This window comes from Idiotropiscis lumnitzeri, chromosome 6 (assembly GCF_059441095.1).
Source record: "Idiotropiscis lumnitzeri isolate Australia: NSW breed Sydney's pygmy pipehorse chromosome 6, RoL_Ilum_1.0, whole genome shotgun sequence".
Lineage (NCBI taxonomy): Eukaryota > Metazoa > Chordata > Actinopteri > Syngnathiformes > Syngnathidae > Idiotropiscis > Idiotropiscis lumnitzeri.
Window position 1 is genome coordinate 18,235,283 of NC_142396.1, and position 23,781 is coordinate 18,259,063.

General features: G+C 40.8%; 1 protein-coding gene across 1 annotated transcript; it reads left to right on the plus strand.

Moving 5' to 3' along the window:
* Nucleotides 1–205: 205 nt before the first annotated feature.
* Nucleotides 206–22,151, plus strand: calb2a (calbindin 2a). The gene is made up of 11 exons (XM_088299386.1): nucleotides 206–404; nucleotides 5,694–5,770; nucleotides 5,856–5,945; nucleotides 6,755–6,835; nucleotides 9,231–9,287; nucleotides 12,572–12,649; nucleotides 13,323–13,378; nucleotides 13,491–13,530; nucleotides 13,623–13,676; nucleotides 18,188–18,259; nucleotides 21,663–22,151. The coding sequence occupies exons 1-11, from the start codon at nucleotides 314–316 to the stop codon at nucleotides 21,777–21,779; spliced, it is 813 nt and encodes a 270-aa protein (XP_088155512.1). The 5' UTR covers nucleotides 206–313; the 3' UTR covers nucleotides 21,780–22,151.
* The last annotated feature ends 1,630 nt before the right edge of the window (nucleotides 22,152–23,781 follow it).

Genomic DNA, 23,781 nt, shown 5'->3' on the forward strand with positions numbered 1-23,781 from the left:
TTAATGTCTGTGAAGCCTCACGCACATTGATAAAGCCCTGGCAGGCACTAAGATGTGCACACACGTGCGCGAGCACGCACACATACGGATGCACCGCAGCAGGAATACACGCTGCAAGAGATACACGCGGACCGGGGGAACGGGATGGTGATGAGATAATGTAGGTTAGAAATGCGCCCCTAGCGGCCAGAATTGAGTTAAAAAGCAGCGGGCGAGCGGCGGCGCGCCACTGTGAGTCTGAAGCTTGAGTTTGGCAAGAGCCGCAGAAAAGTTAGCAGCGGGCTTGAGACGTGCAGCATCCGCGCTGAGCATCATGGCCAACAAAGCACAGCCTCCTCACCTGCACCTGGCCGAAGTCACAGCGTCCCAGTTCCTCGACATCTGGAAACATTTTGATGCCGATGGTGAGGCTGTTTTTGTCCAAGTTTTGTTATTTTGTATTTGGTGTCATTGTAGGGCTGTTAACGACGGTGAAGCAGTCAAACGCGTGAAAAATGTAAATACATTAAACCGTTATGCAGCGAAACAAGGGAAAAGTCTACATATATAACTTAAAAGAGTACAGGCTTCAAAACGAGACAGCGTTAAATGTGTTTAGTGAATCATAATTGGTCACAGCGCGTGTTCATTGCATTATTTTCTTCATTTAAAAAAATTACATTCATTCAAATCATCAATGTTGATAAGAATGACGAACGTGAAAGGGGATTATTACATAATGATCCACATGCCCGACACTCAGCGCGCAATTACTGCACACAGTCTCACGAAAACACAAAATAGCTTAGGTTAGATTTTCGTGATATGTAAATTGCAAATAATCAGTTGAGATCAAAGCAAATTATGTTGATTAGATTGTTTTTCGTTTCTATTCATATGCATCATTGTCGATGTTTTGTCATTAAGTGCAGTGTCACGTGACAACTTTATTCAGTGAAAAAAAACAGCCTCCCTACTAAAGGTTTTATTGATCCAGATTCTGTTTAGCATGGAATTATCAATGTCGTAATTTATCCATAGTACTTCAGACCGCCGAGCGTGCATGATCAAATGAGCACCGTGTGTGTACGCGTGGCGTGTGCGTGTGCGTGCGTGTGTATGTATATATATATATATATATATATATGTATATATATATATATATATATATATATATGTATATATATATATGTATATATATATATATATATATATATATATATATATATATATATATATTGATCACGTGTATGTATCTCTTATAAGCAAATATGAACAAAAAACACACATCCAGACAATGTTGATTCTTAAATTTAATGCAATCATAAACATACAAAAAAAAAAATCAATTTTATGAGCCAACAGGGTGATTGATTATCTAATGAATATCTGTACAAACACTTCAATTTTAAAGTTTAGCTTATTTTTTAACCAGTTAATGTCCTTGCAAACTCTAGCATACACCTGGACATTATTTTGCCTAAACCCATTGCACCTGCTTTACACACACACTCCCCTGCGTATTAATCCAAGGTTGTCTGTTTTGACGACGCCTGCTCATGTGCTGGAAGTTATTCCACAGAGAAATGAGGTGCTGAGCTGTACAGCCTACTTTGAACTTATGGATATCAGCATCACCGCTGTTTTGGTTTTGGAGTCCTTTCCTTTTTTTTTTATTTTTTTTTACATATTGTACTTTGCAACAAGCTACTTTGGTAGTCAAATATGTCCAGTCCATCAACACATTTGGCTGCAGTGTGTGAGTTCTTCCCTCATTACTGGGAGTGTCTTCTTGCTCAGCAGAAAGACAGGAGAGCTAATTTGTTTGCTCAGATTGAGCAAACATCACAGAGTTTGTAGCTAAAAATACACAGGAGGCGATGCATCCAGAGATGATGAAACCACGTATATTCCCATGTTGGCGCAGGATCAAATCTCTTCTGGATTGCGCCTGCGTCTTGCAGCTCCTCTGTGCTGTGTCCTTCTCATCTTTTTCTGCCGTCTTGGTCAGGTCTCTTTAATTCATTCTGTTCAAAGCTTAAAAAAAGACATCTGCACATCCTCCTGCTAATTATAGAGCATTTGCTGTCAACATTTTTTTTTGCTAAGAGGGCTGTGAAATCTTGAATATCAATCAAAATCACCTACACCGAGAACAAACATTTGAATTTGCTGGATTGAAAGTTGCCAAATGCTCTTTACATAGCCTTTCAATATGCATTTATTTGGCACTGCTCACCGTTCGTGGAGTTTCAGAATAAGAAAGTCAAGGAAAAGAAAAGCATGTTAACATGCATCTCTTGGGATGTATGACGCAGTACCCCAACGAGTGTATGTGCTTAAAGTGGGTTTTCAAACCTTTTACCTTGCTGGCTGGTGCAGACTTTAAAGGTTTTGAGTTGGGCTGTGCAAAAATCAAGTGCCTCATTCATGTGACAGGGTTTGACATTCTTCAAATCCACAGTGCTGTAAACCATCATGAATTTGATATAAATGAAACATGTGATAGATTGTAGAACATTATCTTAAAAAATTTCGGATGACTCCATTAAAAAAAATATATAAATAAAAATTGGGACCAACTGACATAATGTTAATAATCTTTTACCGTCTATGACTGCCTGCAGTCTGGAGGCTATTGGCGTCACAAAACTATGAAGGATTGTGTCTATATCTTGAAGACAATGAAATTGATTTTTTTCAGTGTCCAGGTCAGTGGCCTGATGATAAAAGTGAAGGCAGCAAAAGAAAACAGAAAACCTGAAAATTCATCTGAGTATAGTTTGCACCAGCTGACAGTCTAATAATTAACGTGCAACCTATTGTACAGTGCAGCTTCGATGAAATTGTTTAATGTAAGTCTTGGGAATGAAATGTCAATATGCAGACTTAAAGAAAAAACATGCAACTACTCCTGTGTATGTTCGGAACATTGGTCTTTTCTTTCTTTCAATTGAAGACCCCGTTTATGCATTCATAAAATCATCTTTTTTTATTGACTTCCACTTCCCTTGAATTTAATCACAATATACTTGCGCTAATTGTCTCCGAGGTCATTTCTCCCCGGAGAGCTAAATGTCAGCAAGACCTACAGGAGGGAGGCTTCTTAGCAGGGAAGCTGTCCTACTTATGGAAGCAGCAGGAGCAAGCATTTATGAGTTGTGATAACATCACTAAGAAGCACATACATGTCCCCCACCAGCCCCTCACACACACTCACAAACTCGTGCGCACGTACGCTCACGCACACACTATGCCTGTGCATAGAACAAAGCCGCTAAATGTCAGAAGAATGGAGGAGGAGAAAATGAGAGCATGAGATAAGTTTAAGGAAGAGGAAAGGAAGAAGATGGCATAATAATCTTTGTTAATGTTAAATGAGGCAGGTCTGCCTTCCGGGGGTTTATAAAAGCAGTTTGTCAAATCGTTGGAGCCATCTGTCCTGACGTTCGACGGGTTTGGTAAAATATGTTGGCTCACATTCACATACCTTGATGAGAGGAGCACCATTATTTGCCTTCTAAATGGTTGTTTTGCTGGGAGCAGCACACTCAGAATAAAATTAAGACGGAATGTATTGGTGGCTTATGCCCAAATTCAGATGTGATAGACAATAGCTTCCCCATAGCCCAAAAGATTATGTGATAGAAAATGGATTGATGGATGGACAAACTACAGCCATCATGATGAATAACATCTAAGGCACTAATCCACTGAAAAGTAAAGCAAATTATTAAGTACTCCTGAGCTCGCATAAACATTGAAATGCTTTTACCTCACAAACTTAATAAATATTTCACAGGCTTTTCATGTTCCCCTTTGCCCTTTTCACCACACCACTCACTAAAAACCTCATCGATACCCCTGGAATAAGAGAACCCAACAATGCGAGACTACACTAGAAGCTGATTTTCCATAAATAGCTTGCTAGTGTGTGCATCCATCACTTTGCATTACGTTATTTAATAGGTTAATCTATTGAGGCAGAAGGGAAAGAAGAGTGTGACTGGGAAAAGACTCACGTTTGAATCGATAGCAAGATGCACAAATGAGACTTAATGGACACTCTGGATATATCCGTGCAGAAGATGTATCTTCAAGAACGGAAATCTGTTTTTGTGAAAAACATAGTTTGGATTTGAAATCAGAATGAGTATTTAGACGATTGCTTTACAAGAGATTGTGGTCACTGCTGATGGTAGCCCGGAATCTCTGTGTCGTCGTCAATATGGAGCTCACCTTTTATGCTCAAGTCACCAAAGTGATGCCGCCGTGCTTTGTACGCCTCATACTATTAACTAAAATTAGCACCCACAGCTTGCCTCGATTTCAGTTTGGTATTTAATGTAGACGGTAAACTTGTTTTGCAACCTACACTGTGCATTAGACAAGACAAAGGTGTAAACGGGTGAGGTTCTGTTGGTCACCGCCTGTCCCCCTGGGCCCCAGCACAATGCTATTAGCTTGGCTTTTCAATTATATAAATTTGTTCGGGAGAAATCAAGAGAATGATAACAACTTTAAAACAGCCCAATGTCAAAATATTGTGGATCAATCGGCCGGAAAATGTATGTGGACAGCTCTACTGAGGCACACTTTAAGCTCTGAAAATATCACAAAAACGATTATCCTCTCCAGGGACTTACCGCAATTTCACGTCCATAAGATGCAACATATTAAAAGGTGCAGGCTACGTTACGAGTGACATTTGTGTATTTAACACATGCATACGCGCATCATATGATTGGGCGCAGGCATGGTCAAACATCCCTTAGCATGCATGCACGCTAGAACATACACTAGCATACATGCTGAAAACTCTAAATTGTCCATAGGTGTGAATGAGAGTGTGATTGGTTGTTTGTCTTTGTGGTGCCCTGTGATTGGCTGGTGACCAGTTCTGGGTGTATCCTCACCTCTGCCCAAAGACAGTTGAGACAGGCTCCAGCATGGCCGTGTCCCTCGTGAGAATAAGCGGTTCTGAAAATGGATGGATGGATGTTTATAACAGCTCATAAATCATGAGAGTGATGTAAGATATAAGAGTGATGATAATACTTAAATGTATGTTGTGTTACTGAGTTACGACCTTCAGGTTGGTCAGACTGCTGGGATTAGATGTTTGGAACAACAGTAAATACCTGACAGTGACAGGTATTTTGGGTTACCGTTTGAAAATCCGTAAAAAGTGCTTTGGGTCATTTTTGACCACACAAATGGAATAGTGTGATGCCAATACAAAAATTGCAATAAATTTGAAACTATAACATATACAAGTAGCCTCAAGTCAAAGACACCCTATTTGAGGAATACATGGAAGACTAAACGATTAAAATTTAAAATTACCCAAAGAAAAATGTGATCTGACTTATGAATATAAGTGAAAAAAAAGACAGAAATAATAATAATAATTATGCTAATAATTATCCTTCCAGCAAATTATTATTATTATTATTATTATTATTATTATTATTATTATTATTATTATTATTATTATTATTATTATTATTATTATTATTATTATTATTATTATTATTATTATTGTACAGTTATACAGTATTTACGAGTATCACATTTGTCAAAAAATGTTGGTCTGCTTACAATGGCTTTGAGTAGCAAATAGTAAATGATAGGTTTGTGTGAAACTGCCTAAAGTCGAAAGTCTCCACGTTGTTTGAATTTCACTCAATTTTTTTGTCCTCTTTCTCTAAAAGGCAATGGTTTTATCGAGGGGAAGGAGTTGGAGAATTTCTTTCGAGAGCTGGAATCCGCCCGGAGGGGGGCTGGCGTGGTGAGTTAATTAAGCACTCATGTAACACATTCTATACATTCACGTACATTTTATTTTTGACTAACGATGTATGTTATGTTTGTAGGACCCTTCAAACCCAACATTCAGAGAAAAGATGAAGGAGTTCATGCAGAAGTTTGACAAGAACAAAGATGGAAGAATTGAGATGTCAGAGGTAAGACTGGGTGCATGCTTATTATTCTGCATAGAACTTTGCACTGAAAAATTAAAATGGCATGTGCAGAGGACTCATCATGTTTTAAAAATGTTCAAGAAGAGAATGTTCAGACCATGGGTTCCCTACTTTTTTAACAATACAATACAGGACAAGACAATATAATAAAAAAACAACAGTGAAATACTTTCCTGTTTTGAAAGTTTTAGCCAGTATGCAAACCTGGGAAAACCAAAATCGGAATGGGCACACGAAAGGAGGTTAACGAAATTGTGGCAATCTTCACAATCAGAGTTTAAAAACACAAATTGGGGTGTTGAAATACAAGCGGAACGTGCACAACTGGGAAAAGAAGATGTCACAGGCGAGAGAGACATGAAGGAAAAGAGCTTACTGAAAGGGTTTGGGGTGGTTGAGGGAAGTAGCTGGCAAACCAGAGCTTGTGATGGCCTGGGCAACCCATCGAGGAGGAATGACTCAATGGTTGCCCGGTGAAAAGATGAACCAGCTGTGCCCTGAGCTGGTTAAAAATGGGTGGATTTTGCTGCTTATCGCATAATCCACAAAAGCAATATTTATCAGAATACCATATTTCGTGAAGGCGCATGGAACATTATTATTATTTGTATATTTCAATAATTTTTGGGGGTCAGGGACTTCCCATTTAAGAATGCGCAAACATTTATGTAAAATGTATCCTTTTGCAACGTTATAGTCAAAAAGGTTCACAGCTGCTATTGCTTAAGATGGTCGACTCCGCTGTCTTTTGTTCTCATGTCTTCCGTTTCTTTGTCATTCTTTCTCTGTAGCTGGCCCAGATTCTTCCCACTGAAGAAAACTTCTTGCTCTGCTTCAGACAATTTGTCAGTTCCAGTGCTGAATTCATGGCGGTAAGCATTTTTGTGGTTTAATTAATATTTATTTCATTAGTATTATCTTCTTATTCCTATTTAAGTATGTATGACAACCCGAAATATCAAAGTATCAAATCTATTTTGAAGAAATTTCATAGCAGCTAGTCAAACAAATGAATGGTAATTGAGTAAAATGTTAATCAAGCAAAAATGTATCTCTCAATGGGAGTCACTATTTGTGAGGATCTTTGCTCAGAGATCAAGAGACTTTGCCTGCAAACAGTCCTCCGACAAATCAATCATAATTCTAAATAATAAGCCCAAAGGGATAAGCGTTAACAGAGAAAAATTTACTTTATGCACCCATCAAATTGTAAAGCTCCTATTCCGGCGCTTCCGTCCTTTCATTTCACCCATCTCCCTCGTCCAAAAATAAAAAAAGAAGGCTCCATGAACAACGAGAGGTTAACAGCAGAGGTTTCATCATACATAAACATGATTGAAAGCTTATTAGATGGCTAATTTGCTATTCCCATCCACTTATTGTTAATTCTGACCTAGAAAACACACCTGATTGAAAGACATAGCTATAATTAGCCATAAAAACAGATTATCCGGGTCACCAATGTAGAGAGGGCTGTTTATTCTAAATTAAAATTTAAGATGCTTATTTTGGTTCTCAATTGCTTGTTCAAACAGCCACGCGCATTGCTTCCGTTACTTCGGTACTCTCTCTCTCTCAGCTGAACTCTCAGCTACAAGGACAATTCATGCAACAGTATTACAAGTTTCCGTTCTGCTCCGAGTGCAAATATTTGAATTTTTTACATGCGGTATTTGACTTGGTTAGAAACAAAATCCCACTTCCTTCCTTGCTTCGGCCGTCCTTTTGAAAAAAAAAAATTCTCGTCCTCTGTCCCCAAACTGGTCGTCTGTCTGTGATAGTGTACTTACTGTCAGGTTGCAGAGGTTGTAGGGTAAAACATGTAAAGAAGTAAATGCAAATTTTGGTGGCTGGACCATGTGACTGCTAAATCTCTATCAGAAAAACTCTATGCAAAACAGTCGTGTCCTGAAATCACCAATCATTCTTTAACAGTCTCTCAGTGCAAGAACAACATACTTTAATACTCTATATTTCTGGAAATATGTATTTGTAGCAAGAAATCTATTTAATAATCTCAAGTTTGGAAAAAAAACCTTTGATGTTATGTGCGGTGTGAATAATGAACGATTGTGGAAGTAGCTGTCCTCAGAGCATCCAAAGCTACATGGAATATGAACAACCTACCAAATCCCTCCTGAAGATAAGAATAAGGCAGATTTTGTCTAAGATTTGCAGCAACAAAAGAATATAGCCAATTAAGAACCAATTGCGTGCAGGGGAAAATGTGTCATTCCTCAGTGTCATTCGGAGGAAATAATGAAATGAAAGAAGGAGAGCAATGAAAGGAGAATGTCCGGAGGATACAAAAGATGGGCGACTGAAAACAGTCATAGAGGGAACTTAATGAAATGTCAGTGGGAAGCTGAGAGCCAGAGTTTGAGAACATAAAACAAGAAAGGAGGATTAATCGGTCGTTGTTGAAGGGTGTGTCGAGAAGGAAGTGAGCAAAGAGATTTTAAAGGGTTACAATGAGAAAGCAGGACCTTCTATTTTCAGGGTCATGTATAATGGATAACACCACTGCGAGCTCCTCTCTGCGGAGCCAGAGAAAGGGGGAGGACCATCCATCTTTGACAAGGACTCCTTCTTTGGACATGGACAGCTACTAGATTAAAACGTTCATTTAAATGACTGTCTTTGTCTTGCTTGTATCATTTTGTCCCTTGCTTCCTTTGTCGGTGTATTAAGGTGAATGGGAATTTTTCTTTTTCCTGTTGGAACAATGTCGCTTCACAGCATGTACTGTAACACTCTCCACTGGGGTTTAAACAGCCCTACTGTGGTCGATTAAAATGGGCGTAACTTTGATTTTATGCAAGCGCAAGTCTAGTCCAGTGTGTTTGGGGCCAAGTTGCGCGCGTCTGGGCGTTTCCACACACCGACTCGCCTCATCCAAGACTCATCTGACAGTTTGGTAACAGAAAGTAGTCTGCACTTGCCTATTTTGTAGCGCAGGTGGTCTAATGGGATCGATAACAGATGTCAGCCTGGTAAGCCGGTGGTTCGGACTTTTAGCTCAGCAGCTGGAGTTCGATCCCCAAATTGATCTTCTGTTTCTGTCAGGCACAGCATACTCTGGTGTGCGCCACGACCACCCTGAATTTGATGGAAATGAGGGAAGGATACTCGGATTGGCCAGGGAAAAGTAATTCCGTCCCCCAGTGGCACACCAACGCCCCATTTTCCGGCACGAGAATAGGGCCCAACGAGTTCAAACTTGGAAGTAAATAAAAACACCATGTATTTTTTCCCCATTTTTTTCAGGCATGGCGGCGATACGATACAGACCGCAGTGGCTACATTGAAGCCAACGAACTGAAGGTTTGAATCAGATTTAAAAAAATTACCAAACAACAGCACTTTTAATGGCGGAAAGGGCATTATACACAGATGGAACCAGAACAAAAACACATTTTATTAATTTACTAATTTTGTTTTTTGCCCTTATCATCTGAGCACAGAATTCAGACTAAATTGTTATAACAAGTGCCTCTTTTTCACTATATACATATTGCTGGTGTATGTATCATTGTACCTCCAAAATGATCACTTTTCACAAGACCCCAAAAATGACATGTTTGTTCAATCATTACCACTGCATCGTCAGCGAGCGCAAGGCATCAACGCTCTAAATCGGTCAGTAATTTGTAAAACATACTCACAGGGGCTGCTGAGCAATTGTATTGATTTGTGGAAAAAAATGTTAAAATCAGCAAATTGTGACAAAGGAGGATTAGTTTATCATTCAATTATATTTTCTTTTCCTATCAGTTTTTGTGAACCATTTTTTTCTTTGCTTTTCGTTTGCTTCTCTCACTGGTCTAAAAAAATTAACTCGTGTGTTTTGATCTGTGTTCATTTGGAATGGTTTCTGTTGTGTTAACGTCTATCTGTTAACTGGTGCACACCATTAAAAAGAGAGAAAAACACGTTATAGAAACAATCTCCTACTTGTATTTGTGTTAGTAAACTCATTATTAACCAGTTAGAATGACATTTGATGATATATATATATATATATATATATATATATATACTGTGTGTGTGTCTCTGTTGTGATTTTATTTATTTTTTTGCGTGTATATGCGTGTGACGTCGTAAGGACGTTCTCTACGCCACTTGGCCGTCACCTACGACCACAGCCTGGCCTGAAATAATGATGAGTGACGGATGATGAGTAAAGGAGTGACATGCCCACCACTGCATTTTACAAATACACACACACAAAAATTAGTCCAAAATGTTTTCTTTTTCGGCCTGAAAGAATTTTGTCACACAAAAAACCTGGCAGAAACAGGATCTGTTGATGAAGCATGTGCGTGCCGACAATGGTGGTGCATTACATGGGCAAATGAGCCCAGAGCCAAATTTTCCCCATCGTGCTCCGAGACATTGGCCCAGGAGAAGAAGGCTGGCTGGTTGCCGAAGACTGCTTCTCCGACGGCCATGAAAGCGTGTGCATCACCTGGAAAGAATCACAGAGCACTTTCTTAGGAGTTAAATTGCCATTGCATGGCATGATTCCCAATCCGGACTTTTTGTTAAATCCAATCTTCTTACGTACTCATTTACATTACGAAAACAAAGACGACTTCTAATGTGAACAGAATGCGTCCATGAAGTTACATGCATGCACCCAAAACAGGCGCAGTGTGTCTGGACGTAAAGATAGTCTCGTGTGTACGGGCTCATCTCTTTTCTCGGATTTTCCAAGTCCTCGCTTCTCTCTTGTCATTATTTTATGGTGTAGAACCGTCAAAACATTTTTATTTCCTTCATGTGACCAAATGGTCACAATGAGTTCACTTAGAAAAACATTACAAAACATAGTTGAAAATAAGGATTGTATCGATCCGATAGCTATAGCTGGTATTGCTACTCTCTCATCCCTGTAATTGTGGTTACAGAAAAATTAACTGCCATTTGGTCAACAGGCAACAGGCACCGCCTATGATAGGGTACTTACATTTTTTTTGTGATTATTTTTTTATTTTTCTGAAATTTCTGAAAGCGCCAACAGCCACTGCATGGCCACCTGTTAGTTAGGCCCTCGCCCTTGCCACAAAACTCCAGACTGTAAAAAACAATGTGTAGGCTAAAAAAAAAAAATGACATTTTAAGCATACAAGATTTCCTGTCAGCCACTGTTGAAGTCATCCTACAACAAGACATATCTAGCTAACCAGAAATAAATTACAACCAACCGTTGGTCACTTTTTTCTTATCGATTTCACATTTGGCGAACACCTAATTTTTTACAGTGTTTTCCAAGACTCGTGCCGTGAATGTGTGTTCAAATTCCAATGGCATTCGACACTTTAACCACCTGATTTTGTTCCCAGCGCTCCCCAGTCTTATTATTGTAGCTACAAAACTTATAACTGCAGTGTTTAAGTGAGTAGAAGATAGCATCAGTTATATGTCTGGCTTGTATGAGTCGCCGGCTTTGCTGAGTTACAAATTTGATAACAATTCTGACCTAGAGGTCGAAAAAACTTAAAGGCATCAGTAGCTGTCACACAACACGCTATATGCAGGCTTCATGGTCACTTACAATTGGGTCCAGATTAATTTAATCATTTTCAGGTTGATGGTTTTGAGATTTGGCCTTTATAAACTACCTCCCCGAACAGCAATTCAAGAATGAGAGCCATTATATGCAGAGCACCTCAATTTTAGTTGATCAACTCGGACCAAGTGCCACAATAGTAAATTCAATGAACGTTATTGAATTTTACAAATGAAAAATTAATCCCAAAAAAATACATGATGTAACATGATATTTCCTTATTTTGAGATTACAGCCTTGAGGTAAATCTACTTTGATAAAGAAGAACATTATGTTTGCATGAAGCCTAGATTTTTCTTTCTTTTACGGGTGAAGTCTCCAGATTAAAAGCAATCAGTGTTGTTTGTCCCATCCAACTCGTAGAAAGCATTTCCCTAAATTTTGTTAGGCAAAGTACCCTATTGAGGGAGCAAACACGGTCACCTCATGGTTACGCAAGATGGGTTTGTTGTTATGAGATCACATTTCCGAGGTGCAAATGAGGTGTAGGTCCTTCAATGCTTTTTAAAAAATCTAAATATGAGCTTGCAGGAATCAGATGTGAAAATGTGGCGGAGGTTAGGGAGCTTTAGTAATCGTATTTAAAAAAAACAAAAACTTTTGCAGTAATTGAATAGTAAATAGTAAAAATAATAATAAAAAAACTTTTATACAGAGGTCCATGTCCAATGTACTCTATTTTTTTTCCTTTGCACATTTAAACAGTTTTCTTCTCTATTATTTACTTATTTTATGTTTGCTTTTCCATATCCGTCATCATTATCATAAACCATCACATAAAAAAATCATAAAAAAACATTTAAAATGCTCTTTCCAGTCAACTGCTGCCAGTTGCAGTTTTATACTTGTCTGTAACGATTCAAGACTTAATCAAGTGGTTAGCTTGCCCTCATGGTTTCAAATATACTTTTGTGATTATAAAGGAAACAATGCAGTATAAATATTATCAACTTTATGTCAAGACTCTTCTCATGAAAAGGCTCCTTGTACACTGATTCTGCAATTATGTAATGTTTGCTTTTGTATGTGCGCTCAGGGCTTTCTGTCGGACCTCTTGAAGAAGGCGAACAGACACTACGACGAGCAGAAGCTCAACGAGTACACACAGACAATTGTAAGGCTCTTTCCCATGTGCGAATGCTCGTAGACCATTTATTATTATTTGTATTCATTTAAGGACCACAATTAAGACAAAGAACACAAACATAAAAAGTCCATTCTGACGAAAGGTGATGTTTGGAGTAAATTTTACTCTGGGGACTTCGATTTTGCGCCTGAGTGGTCTGGTCAGCTCGTGACCTGCAGGTTGTGTGTTTACAAGCCAGATGTGCTAACATCTGCCACTTCTTGGAGGCCTCAGAGGTGACCTGACCTGATTTGGTGAAGCAGGTTGCTGATCACACATGGCTTCACTTCAGTACATCACTTTCGTGCAAAACTTCTCTCAGCATCTGCATAAGAATAACCGTCAACTATAATGTCGGGAATTAGTGTGGCATTTAAAAAGTAGCTCGCCTTTTAAGAACTATGGAAGATACTCTTTGTCGATATGGACATTAATTTATAAAGTAGGCTGATGTGAAAAATCCCAACTCACCTTGAAGAAACTATTAGGTCGATCGTTTATTGGCCCTCTGCAAAGTTGTGGATGCCATTTGAAAAGTTCGGCTAAACGGCGATCTATTTTGCTATTGCTCACTATTCTATCATAGAGACTGCATTAGCCTATGAATAAGCTGCCTTTTTCATCCGCCTCCGCCTCTTCCTATCTCTGCTTGGCTTTGTAGCTCAGGATGTTTGATCTGAATGGAGATGGAAAACTGGGCCTTTCAGAGATGGCGAGGTAATGTGCAATTTCACTTCCCTCGGCCAATGTTTCGGTTGAAAGCCATTGTCAGAATCTTGATATGAATGTAAACTATTTTGTCCATTGATTAAATTTACCATTGTCCTAGACTTCTACCTGTTCAGGAGAATTTCTTGCTCAAATTCCAGGTGGGCTACAGCACATAACAATGTAAATTATTGATGACTTAGAATATTAATTTTGACTCAAGTAAAAAGAGAATTATCTTTTATTTTTAAAGGGTGTCAAGCTGACGAGTGAGCAGTTCAATGCAATCTTCACATACTACGACAAGGTAGGTTGTGAAACTAAATTTTTTAAATTGCATTGCATTCTGGAGCAGGCGATTTAAGAAGTGTCTGGAGAGAAAATTATACACAAAATAATGAATAATGCTCCGTACAGCTATACCGTAGTGGAAACCGGTAATGGCATACTTCAGCTAGGAGAAATGGCCTCGAAGATTAAAAGTATATATTTATATTGTAATTAATATTTATGTATTAATTCAACTTTAATTTTCATATATGTGCATATATATACATATATACATATATATATATATATACATACAAATGTATATATATATATATATTTTTATTTTATTTTATTTTATTTTTTTTCTGAAATTTCCACTGGTCAACATGCTACAGTCAGTATAAAATATAAAAGTATACTAAAAATTTCCACTTAGTCTCCCTCTACTGTCTGGTTTATGAAATATCGACGAATTGAGAGGATGCTGTTTGGCCCTTGCTTGTCAGTGGAAGTTGGCCTACGCACGCTGGCACAGCATTATACCACATCTGTACTTCAGTGCAATTAAGCAAAGCAATACAATAATGGGGTCACCTATACATCTGCCTTCTTCATGTACAAAATAGGTTCCAAGGTCACTTTTGACAAAAAGGGGTGACTGTTAAATGAACTCATTCACTGCCATTGACGGGTATAGAAGCCAAAATGGCAGTGAATGAGTTAAAAATGAGCCCAGTGCAAAAAGAAAAAAATCTGTCCATATGACTCAAAAGATCAACTTAATGTCCACTTAATCAAACTTGACCAATCTGAAGCCGTTATCCAACATGGCTTGTCAGACTCAAGATGGAGTGTGAATCGATGACCGCGTGTGCGTGTTTGAGGGACGAATGGTGTGAATTAGTGTCATCGGCCTGCTTCAGGAGCATCGACTGCTGCTACCAGTGGTTCTGTAACAGAGCACGGTGTGTCTGGTCAGTTCAACCCTAACAAGGCTCGCAGCGAGAGCCCCAAATTTAGTCGCATGTGCGTGATGGCATGCGATGATGGCCGAGTGCTTCACACGTTGCTCTCTGCTTAACCAGATGTCGCCTCAAAGCCAAGTAGAAAGTTCTCTTTATTCCAAGCTCGGGTACTTTTTCAGTCCAGAAAGTCCAATAAGTATCTTTGTGATGAAAGCAAGGCAGATTCATTTGATTATCTGCTATCTTAAAACTCGGACACACTTTGTTTCGTGCCAATTTTGAAAAAAAAAAAAAAAATTATTTTCGCAGCAAAATAAAATATGTCTAAGCATTTTAGTTATCTCTGTGATATTAGTAGTTTTTTCTTCGTTAAATATTTATTCAGAAGTGGGCCTTTTGTCACTGACAGAATAATAGTGAATCCTTCACTGACGAATGACCATTTTGCTGACGAATGACGGCAAAATCTGACTACTAATGGACAGAGAACTGACAGAAGTGGGCTTTTGTCCGTCTCTGGAATCGCCATTAGCCGGTTCAGGCGTAACAAACTTCTCCGTCGGCTACTGAGGCACTCCCATTTCCCTGACAACTGTCGTAAACACACGCCGCCTGTCTTGCGTGTTTGTTTGCGGGGGTGAATATACACCGAGGTTGCTTTGAGCAGATTCTATTGACTGCATGTGGTAATCCATCGCCAGAAACGCTCAGCGCTCCAGACGTCATGTGACTGATTCCCGTAAGCATTTGTTTACGCTTTCAAGCGCCAGGAGTGCTTTTTACAACTTTCGTGACAGCAGTTGGGCAGAACTACAATGGTGAGACCTTGTTATCATACAAAGGCTGAGAATGGTCCAAGTTTAGGTTAAGGGACTGGAGAGCAATAATTGTCAATTTGAAATAATGACACATTTTTGAATAAGGGGAAGGATTTTTTTTTTTAATCTGATTCATTGATTACGGTTCTACTGTTTTCCAGATTCCCGATAACTGGCTCTCAATTCCAGCTGTGCTCATTAGGACAAATAAAAGGCTTGTTTACAACTCCCAACTGGCTGCAAGACATTGTTGTTTTGTTTCACGTTTTTATTGAAAAATTGAACAGCAGGTCAACAATTTCTACATAGCTTGTAGCAATCACACCATTGTATATCATGGATATATTTAGCAGAGATAGGAGCAGGAGAAGCAGGAGAAGCAGGAGCATGGGATTACAGTGTGACAGACTGACAATTACACCAAACCCCCTTAGGATGCTCAAAATTGTTGGACCACGATTTCCCTTGCCCAGACGCGCGTCACTGGGGCCCCCCTCTGGAGCCATGCCTGGAGAAGGGGCTCGTCGGCGAGCGCCTGGTGGCCGGGCCTGCACCCATGGGGCTCGGCCGGGCACAGCCCGAAAAGGCAACGTGGGTCCCCCTTCCCATCATGGGCTCACCACTTGTGGGAGGGGCCAAAGGGGTGGGGTGCAATGTGAGTCAGGGAGCGGCAAGAGGCAGGGACCTTGGCGCTCTGATCCCCGGCTACAGAAACTAGCTCTTGGGACATGGAATGTCACCTCTCTGGCGGGGAAGGAGCCTAAGCTGGTGTGCGAGCAGAGAAATTCCGACTAGATATAGTCGGGCTCACCTCCACACACAGCTTAGGCTCTGGTACCAGTCCTCTTGAGAGGGGTTGGACACTCTTCCACTCTGGAGTTGCCCAAGGTGAGAGACGCCGAGCAGGTGTGGGCATACTTATTGCCCCCCGGCTTGGCGCCTGTACACTAGGGTTCACCCCAGTGGACGAGAGGGTAGCCTCCCTCCGCTTTAAGGTGTTGGGACAGGTGCTGACTATTGTTTGTTCTTATGCACCAAACAGCAGTTCAGAGTACCCACCCTTTTTGGAGTCTTTGGAGGGTGTGCTGGAGAGCGTTCCCCCTGGAGACTCCCTCGTTCTGCTGGGGGACTTCAATGCTCACGTGGGTAATGACAGTGAGACCTGGAAGGGCGTGATTGGGAGGAATGCCCCCCCCAATCTGAACCCGAGCGGTGTTCTGTTCCTAGACTTCTGTGCTCGTCATGGATTGTCGATAGCGAACACCATGTTCAAACATAAGGGTGTTCATATGTGCACTTGGCACCAGGACATCATTGGCCGCAGTTCGACAATCCACTCTGTAGTCGTGTCATCGGATTTGCGGCTGCATGTTTTGGACACTCGGGTGAAGAGAGGGGCTGAGCTGTCATCTGATCACCACCTGGTGGTGAGTTGGCGCCGATGGTGGGGGAAGATGTCGGTCCGACCCAGCAGACCCAAACGTATTGTGAGGGTCCGCTGGGAACGCTTGGCAGAATCCCCTGTCAGAAAGAGTTTCAACTCCCACCTCGGGCAGAACTTTGCCCACGTACCGGGGGAGGCGGGGGACATTGAGTCTGAGTGGACCATGTTTCGTGCCTCCATTGTTGAGGCATCCGATCGAAGCTGTGGACGTAAGGTGGTCGGTGCCTGTCGTGGCGGCAACCCCCAAACCCGCTGGTGGACACCGGCGGTAAGGGATGCTGTCAGGCTGAAGAAGGAGTCCTATCGGGCCTTTCTGGCCTGTGGGACTTCGGAGGCAGCTGACAGGTACCGACTGGCCAAGCGGAATACGCCTTCGGCAAGCAAAAACTCTGGCGTGGGAGGAGTTCGGTGAGGACATGGAAGACGACTTCCAGACGGCTTCGAAGAAATTCTGGTCCACCATCCGTCGTCTCAGGAGAGGGAAGCAGTGCACCACCAACACTATTTATAGTGGAGATGGGGTGCTGCTGACCTCGACTCGGGACGTTGTGAGTCGGTGGGGAGAATACTTCGAAGACCTCCTCAATTCTACCGACACGCCTTCCTTTGAGGAAGAAGAGCCTGAAGACTCCGTGGTGGACTCACCTATCTCGGGGGCTGAAGTAACCGAGGTGGTTAACAAGCTCCTCGGTGGCAAGGCGATGAGATCCGCCCGGAGTTCCTTAGGGCTCTGGATGTTGTGGGGCTGTCATGGTTGACACGCCTCTACAACATTGCGTGGACATCGGGGACAGTGCCTCAGGATTGGCAGACTGGGGTGGTGGTGCCCCTTTTTAAGAAGGGGGGCCGGAGGGTGTGCTCCAATTATAGAGGAATCACACTCCTCAGCCTCCCTAGTAAGGTCTACTCAGGGGTACTGGAGAGGAGGGTCCGTCGGGAGGTTGAATCTCAGATCCAGGAGGAGCAGTGCGGTTTTCGTCCTGACTGTGGAACAGTGGACCAGCTCTACACTCTCTACAGGGTCCTTGAGGGTGCATGGGAGTTCGCCCAACCAGTCTACAGTTTTGTTTCGCCTTGAAATAATGACGGATGGGTGGCCCGGCCACTGTTGGATGACGGACCGGCAACATTTGCTGACACGCCCACCTCTAAATTTATTAATGACAATATCTTTCAATTTATTATGAGCATGATGCTGTTACGCATTCAGTGGTGTAGGAAATAATGAATTTACTCAAGGAACAGATTTTTTTAATAGACTTAGTATGTATTTGAAAATGTAATGGAAAGCAAGGATTGTGTTTCTGCTGCCTTGTTTCAGGATGGGAACGGCTACATTGATGAGCAGGAGTTGGACGCCCTGCTACGAGACCTTTGCCTGACAAACAAGTCGGTGAGACAACAACTTATCTGCTTTTGTAGTTTTTCATTTTACAGCATTATTTCCTAAGGATTTTTTACACCATATACTCAATTCAAATAGTCATATTTTGACAGGGGAATTATTGTTATCTTTCTCTGTATTAAAATCTTGTTTCTTCATGTGTAAGTCACTTCTATCGAAGGTATCCATGACGGGCTTTGTGGGTAAGGGGTTCATAATCGCACAACGGTTGGGCAATGTTCTGAAGGTGTCCCTCACATTTCTTACGTTCTGTCAAGTCTAGCGACGGAGGCAATAAGGATGCCGGGTAGTTTTAGAACATTCAGTTTGTGGCCACAGCTCAACTGAAGCTGCCTGCCAACTTTGGATTTATTCACTGTATTGCTGCTCAATAAAGGTTTGATAAAATTAGCTTTCTGTCGACAACAAATTCCCTAATTCATCACTTGGATCAAAATATGCAAAAACATCTGTCGTTTACGTACAGACTGGACTGTGAGCGGGCAGTCTTATGAAATACAAGCCTACACGCTCTCTATTGATCACTGTTTCACACACATATCAAAGGCTGCATTTCATCGACAGCGCACCTGTGCTGCAGTGCAAATTCTGGCGTACCCTTATTTGCATATCAGCGTAAGGCTTGCTGCACTTGATTGGCAATTTAGCAGGCCCGTTTCTGCCAAACTGGTCTTTCTGGTGCAGCGAGGGTCTGTCCTCGCAGATGTGCCCAGCGGGTCAACAATCTGGTGGTCGAAAGAAAAAAATCGTGGCACAGGTAGATAAATTCTAAGCTCGCTGACATGTGTAGTTAATGTCAGATCTATTTTAGTCATCAATAAATGAACTGTGGGTATGAAACTCTCTGAATTATTGTAGATTTTCTAAATCGTCCTACTGGGTCGGAAGGAGCAACAAAGATTGGGGTGAGGGGCTGTCTCCAAGTGCCCATTTCTATGCACAGACGTCGAGACTTTGGTCAATGATTAGCGCGCTGCATTTAAAGAGAATGAGAGGAGCTGCTTTGATTGGCCATGATTGATATTGACTATGACCACTCCCACAGCGGTGCATCCCTCTCTCTTGTTGGCACACTGTGCTTGTCCGTGAAATTGCCAATGACGTACGCCAGATTTACACGGGTCACAAAACTAGAGCCCAAAGTGTTATGAGCAGGAATTCCACAGCACGCACTGGAAGGCAAATTAAGCAAGGCTTAGGTTCCAGGCGATGAATGTGGGCACTTTTCTACATGTGATGGATCCTCCATGACCACATCGCTGTGTCACACCTTGAAACGGGCCTGCCGTGGCCACTTGGTACATCGTGGAAACACAACATAGCTTTTCTAGGCAGTGTTTTAAGTAACATTTAAAAAGCGAATTTCTATCATGCTAAAACCCATTTTTATGACTTGATTTATTGGACAGTATATTACATTTGCACGCACAGACCTTCACATTTTAGGAACCTTAATCTTACATAACAATTTATTATTTTGCAAAAACCACTGATAAACATCCATTTACAATTTACGTCTTCCACGAAATACAGAGGGTAAATGGGGAGAAATCTCCTGGAAAAAACGTTTGTGCAGATTTGGAATAATATGCCGGAAAAAGATTGTAGCTTAATATTACAATTTTGAGTAAGTCGATTTTTGTGAAATACATCATATCATGGATTTTTTTTATACTGAACACGAGAAATGCCTTATGAAAAATGAACAAGCATGAGCATGCATTTTGCGCATATTCAGTATTTTGTCCATTTTTAAAATGGTCATACATTTTTTGTCACACAGCTAGTCACTAAGGTGTGCCCCAAGAATAACACTGATGAAAAATTGTTCTCCAGGATTTAAATTGTTGATATATTTTTTTATTATCTGACAGCTCACTGAGTTTGGCAAACAACCAGAGCAAAACACAATGCATAAAGGGTACACTGGGCATTGAGTCAACAAAACAGAGCATATATTGCTAAGGGCTCACACTCTAAGGTTCTATGACCTTGTGTAAACTCGCAATCAACACCCACCGCTGGAATCAATCCACCACCTGAATGATGTATTTTTTTTTTGGGCCTTTTGGCACGCTGATGGTTGACTTTATGCAACCTACGCTGTCTACCGCCTAATGAAAATATCCCTTACTACTCAGAACCTTATAAACTATTCATAGCAGGAACACACAATTGAAACTTGGCCCCAAGTTGGATTGTTTCCAACACTGCTTTTAATAAAGGTATGTCATATAGCGAGCGCGTTTTATATATTGTGATATATTGCAACAACTGGACACAATATGCTATTTTGTCATACAGTAAAGTAAAAACACAAGAATAGGTACAAAACATCAAATTGATTAGATGTGAACTTACCCTTAGTTTTGTGCATCTTTATTACAGGCGGCATTGTCATGTCATCATCTTTCGTGGACATCCCATGAGTTTAGATAAAAAATCCTCGCCTCATTTCTGCGTAATATTTGGTCGTTGCAATCTATTAGTTCACTCTTAGATGGCACTTAACTCTACATGCTGTACTTTTAATGTTATATATTTTTGAATGCAAGTTATGCTTGTTTGCTCATGACCATCCATCCTTGCATTAGCCAATCTGCTTCTCCTCACAAGGGTTGCAGGGGTGCTGGAGTCTATCCCAGCTATCTTCGAGCAGTTGGCGGGGACACCCTGAGCTGGTTGCCAGCCAATCGCAGGGCACATAAAAATGAATAACCACTCGCTCTCACAAACACACCAAGGGACAATTTAGAGTTTTCACTCCACCTACCATGCATGTCTTGGGAATGTGGGAGGAAACCGTAGCAAACTCCACACAGGAAGACTGGAAGTGAAATCAAACCCTGCACATATGAACTGTGAGGCGGACGAGCTAACCAGTCGCCCACTGTGCCGCCCTGCTCATGACTAATCATTTCATATTCAAACCACATTATTTTCTTTTTTTTTTCTTATCCCTTCCTTCCTTGGGGCATGTTAAAAATCATTCAACAAAGGCAAAAGTCCTTAAGAATATAATTTTGGGGGGTATTCTGTAAACAGTACACAAGCATATGAAGTAATTAAGTATTTTAAGATGACATATTGCTCCATCTTCTCATCAGATTGGTGATCGGTGATCAGTTTATTTAAACTCGCTGATTGGTGACTGGCTCCAAAAATCCTGAGTTTCTTCATCATCCATATCATACACACTTGTTTTTAAGTTTGTGTAGCAATCAATAGTTTATTATACATTTGCTGTAAGAGGAAACTAGAGATGATTCTAAAAGTAAATATTAAGAAATGGGTGAAATGCACCACTTTGCGCTCATTTCGTCCATACAATAATGAAGTCTTTGTTATGATCAGTCATACGTAACCTAGCAGACCCCCTCTTGTCCTCCAGGAGGCAGACTTGAAGAACCTGACAAGCTACAAGCAGAGCATCATGAGCCTGTCTGATGGAGGGAAGCTCTACCGCGGAGAGCTTGAAATCGTCCTCTGCAGGGAGCCAATTCAATGATTCCTAATCCTTTCTTATTGTATGATTCCTGTATGTCTGCTCTGCCTGAGCTGCTCTCCCAATTAAACACTCCCTTCCTGCTGCCTGGCAACAAAACACCAGGTGCATGTGCCGGACCTCCCATATTCTCCTAAAGCTACTTCCAAATAAATGACAAGCACACCATTGGCACAACATGGCTCTTCAATTGTTAAGTCCTTTTCCGCAACCTGACCTCTCAACCCTCAAGTGATCTTTTCTGAAACCTCTAGCTAGTCCTAATATTCCATTTGAAGTTGTTTGATGCCATGATATGATTTGAATTGCAATGTTTGTTTTTGTCCGATACTGTTGATTGAAAATCTCAATAAAATGTCTCAACATTAATCCATATTTATGTTTGTCAAGACAGACACTTGGTTGTTTTACAGTCAGTGTTTGTCTATGCCCTCGTTTCTTTGTCCTATTTATGACTTCTGCAGTGCCAGGGATTCAACCTTCTTTGTTCAAAATTGCATTGCACAAAAATAAATGCACAAAACAAGCACACATAACACAGTGGAGCTGTAGTTGCCTTTCCCTGGAGCAGTTGGGCAATTTAGGTGCCTGGGCAACCATATGGGGGTGTTTTACAGACATGGGCATTCCGTCCCATGGAATGGACGGAATGCCCATTTTGGGGGGCCAGACGCTGAGAGAAAGGGAGGAAGCCTACTGGTGAAAACTAAGGACGGGAGCACTTTAAGTACAAGGGTGGACTGGGATGGATGCCGATAGTTTATGGGTGCCGAGATCGCGGACGGAGGACAGGGTGGCAATATAGGGTAATGGGTCCATCTCTGGACTGTTTCACTCCTCTGCAAAATGCACACATATACTTTCAGTTAGAAATATATTTGAAATGGATGATTTGTCAAAATAAATACAATGGATTGGATGCCGTGAAATACAGACAGAGGGTAGAATTAACACAAACTAAATGAAGCATGAGATTATTTTTCATTGAAGCTTTCATATAACCACAAGCAATATTAGCAAAGATTTGCTTCAAATTTGAGGGGGTCCTCGGCTGAGATGTTACTTGAGGTGGCAGGATGTTGGATCAAATTTCTAGTAAATCTTATGTAATTGAGTTGACATGCTTTTAAAGCCTAAATTATACAGCAGGCATACAGGCTCTCGTCTCACAGTGGAGCAGAGGCAAATCCACATCAATTAATCAGAAACATTGAAATCTTTATGTGACATACAGATGCACAAGAAAAATGTCCATCGCTGGAAATGTGATGACAATTTAGCATCTGGTATGAATTATGTATTTTAATCAGTGACAATCCATTTTAACCAGATAAACCAAAATACCAAATTACATCTGTGAAATTATATTAAAAACTTAAGTGTAACTCAATAAAAGTAAAAACAACATTCTCTCATTTATGTTAATTGGTTAACCTGCATGGCACAACATCCGCGGCCAAATGCAGTGGTGCAGTTACATTACACTCCCTGAAATTTAAAGAGATCTCATTATCATAATCAGAAAGGAGAAGGGAAGCATGCTTTGTCATTTTTGCTGCAGCCAATATTTACACACAAACTGCAACTCTAATCATTGCGTTGTTTATTCACTGATGGTAAGCACCCTGTTTTTTTTGTTCTAGATTATTGTAATAGACGCATTAAGTACATGAATGAAAATGCATGCACCGATTTTGAGTACTTCTTAAATTATAACACAAAAGCACATGCAAGTCTAACCTGCGTGAAGTTGGCCCCCCATTTCTTGCAAAAATAGGGGGAAATAATTTGTAAACTCATCCATCGTCTGATGGATTTATACATCACTAATTGTGTAATGATCTGTATTTTGTTGTTTTTTTAATTTAGTACTTAGTTTCATATTTTTCCTTGTTTAGTGTGTGCCTTGTGCTCGGATTGTGTTCACCTGTGCTTGTCGTATCACTCCCTTGTGTGAATCAATCAGCTCCCTCCAACCGTTTGTGTCTTGTCCACGTGCTTATAT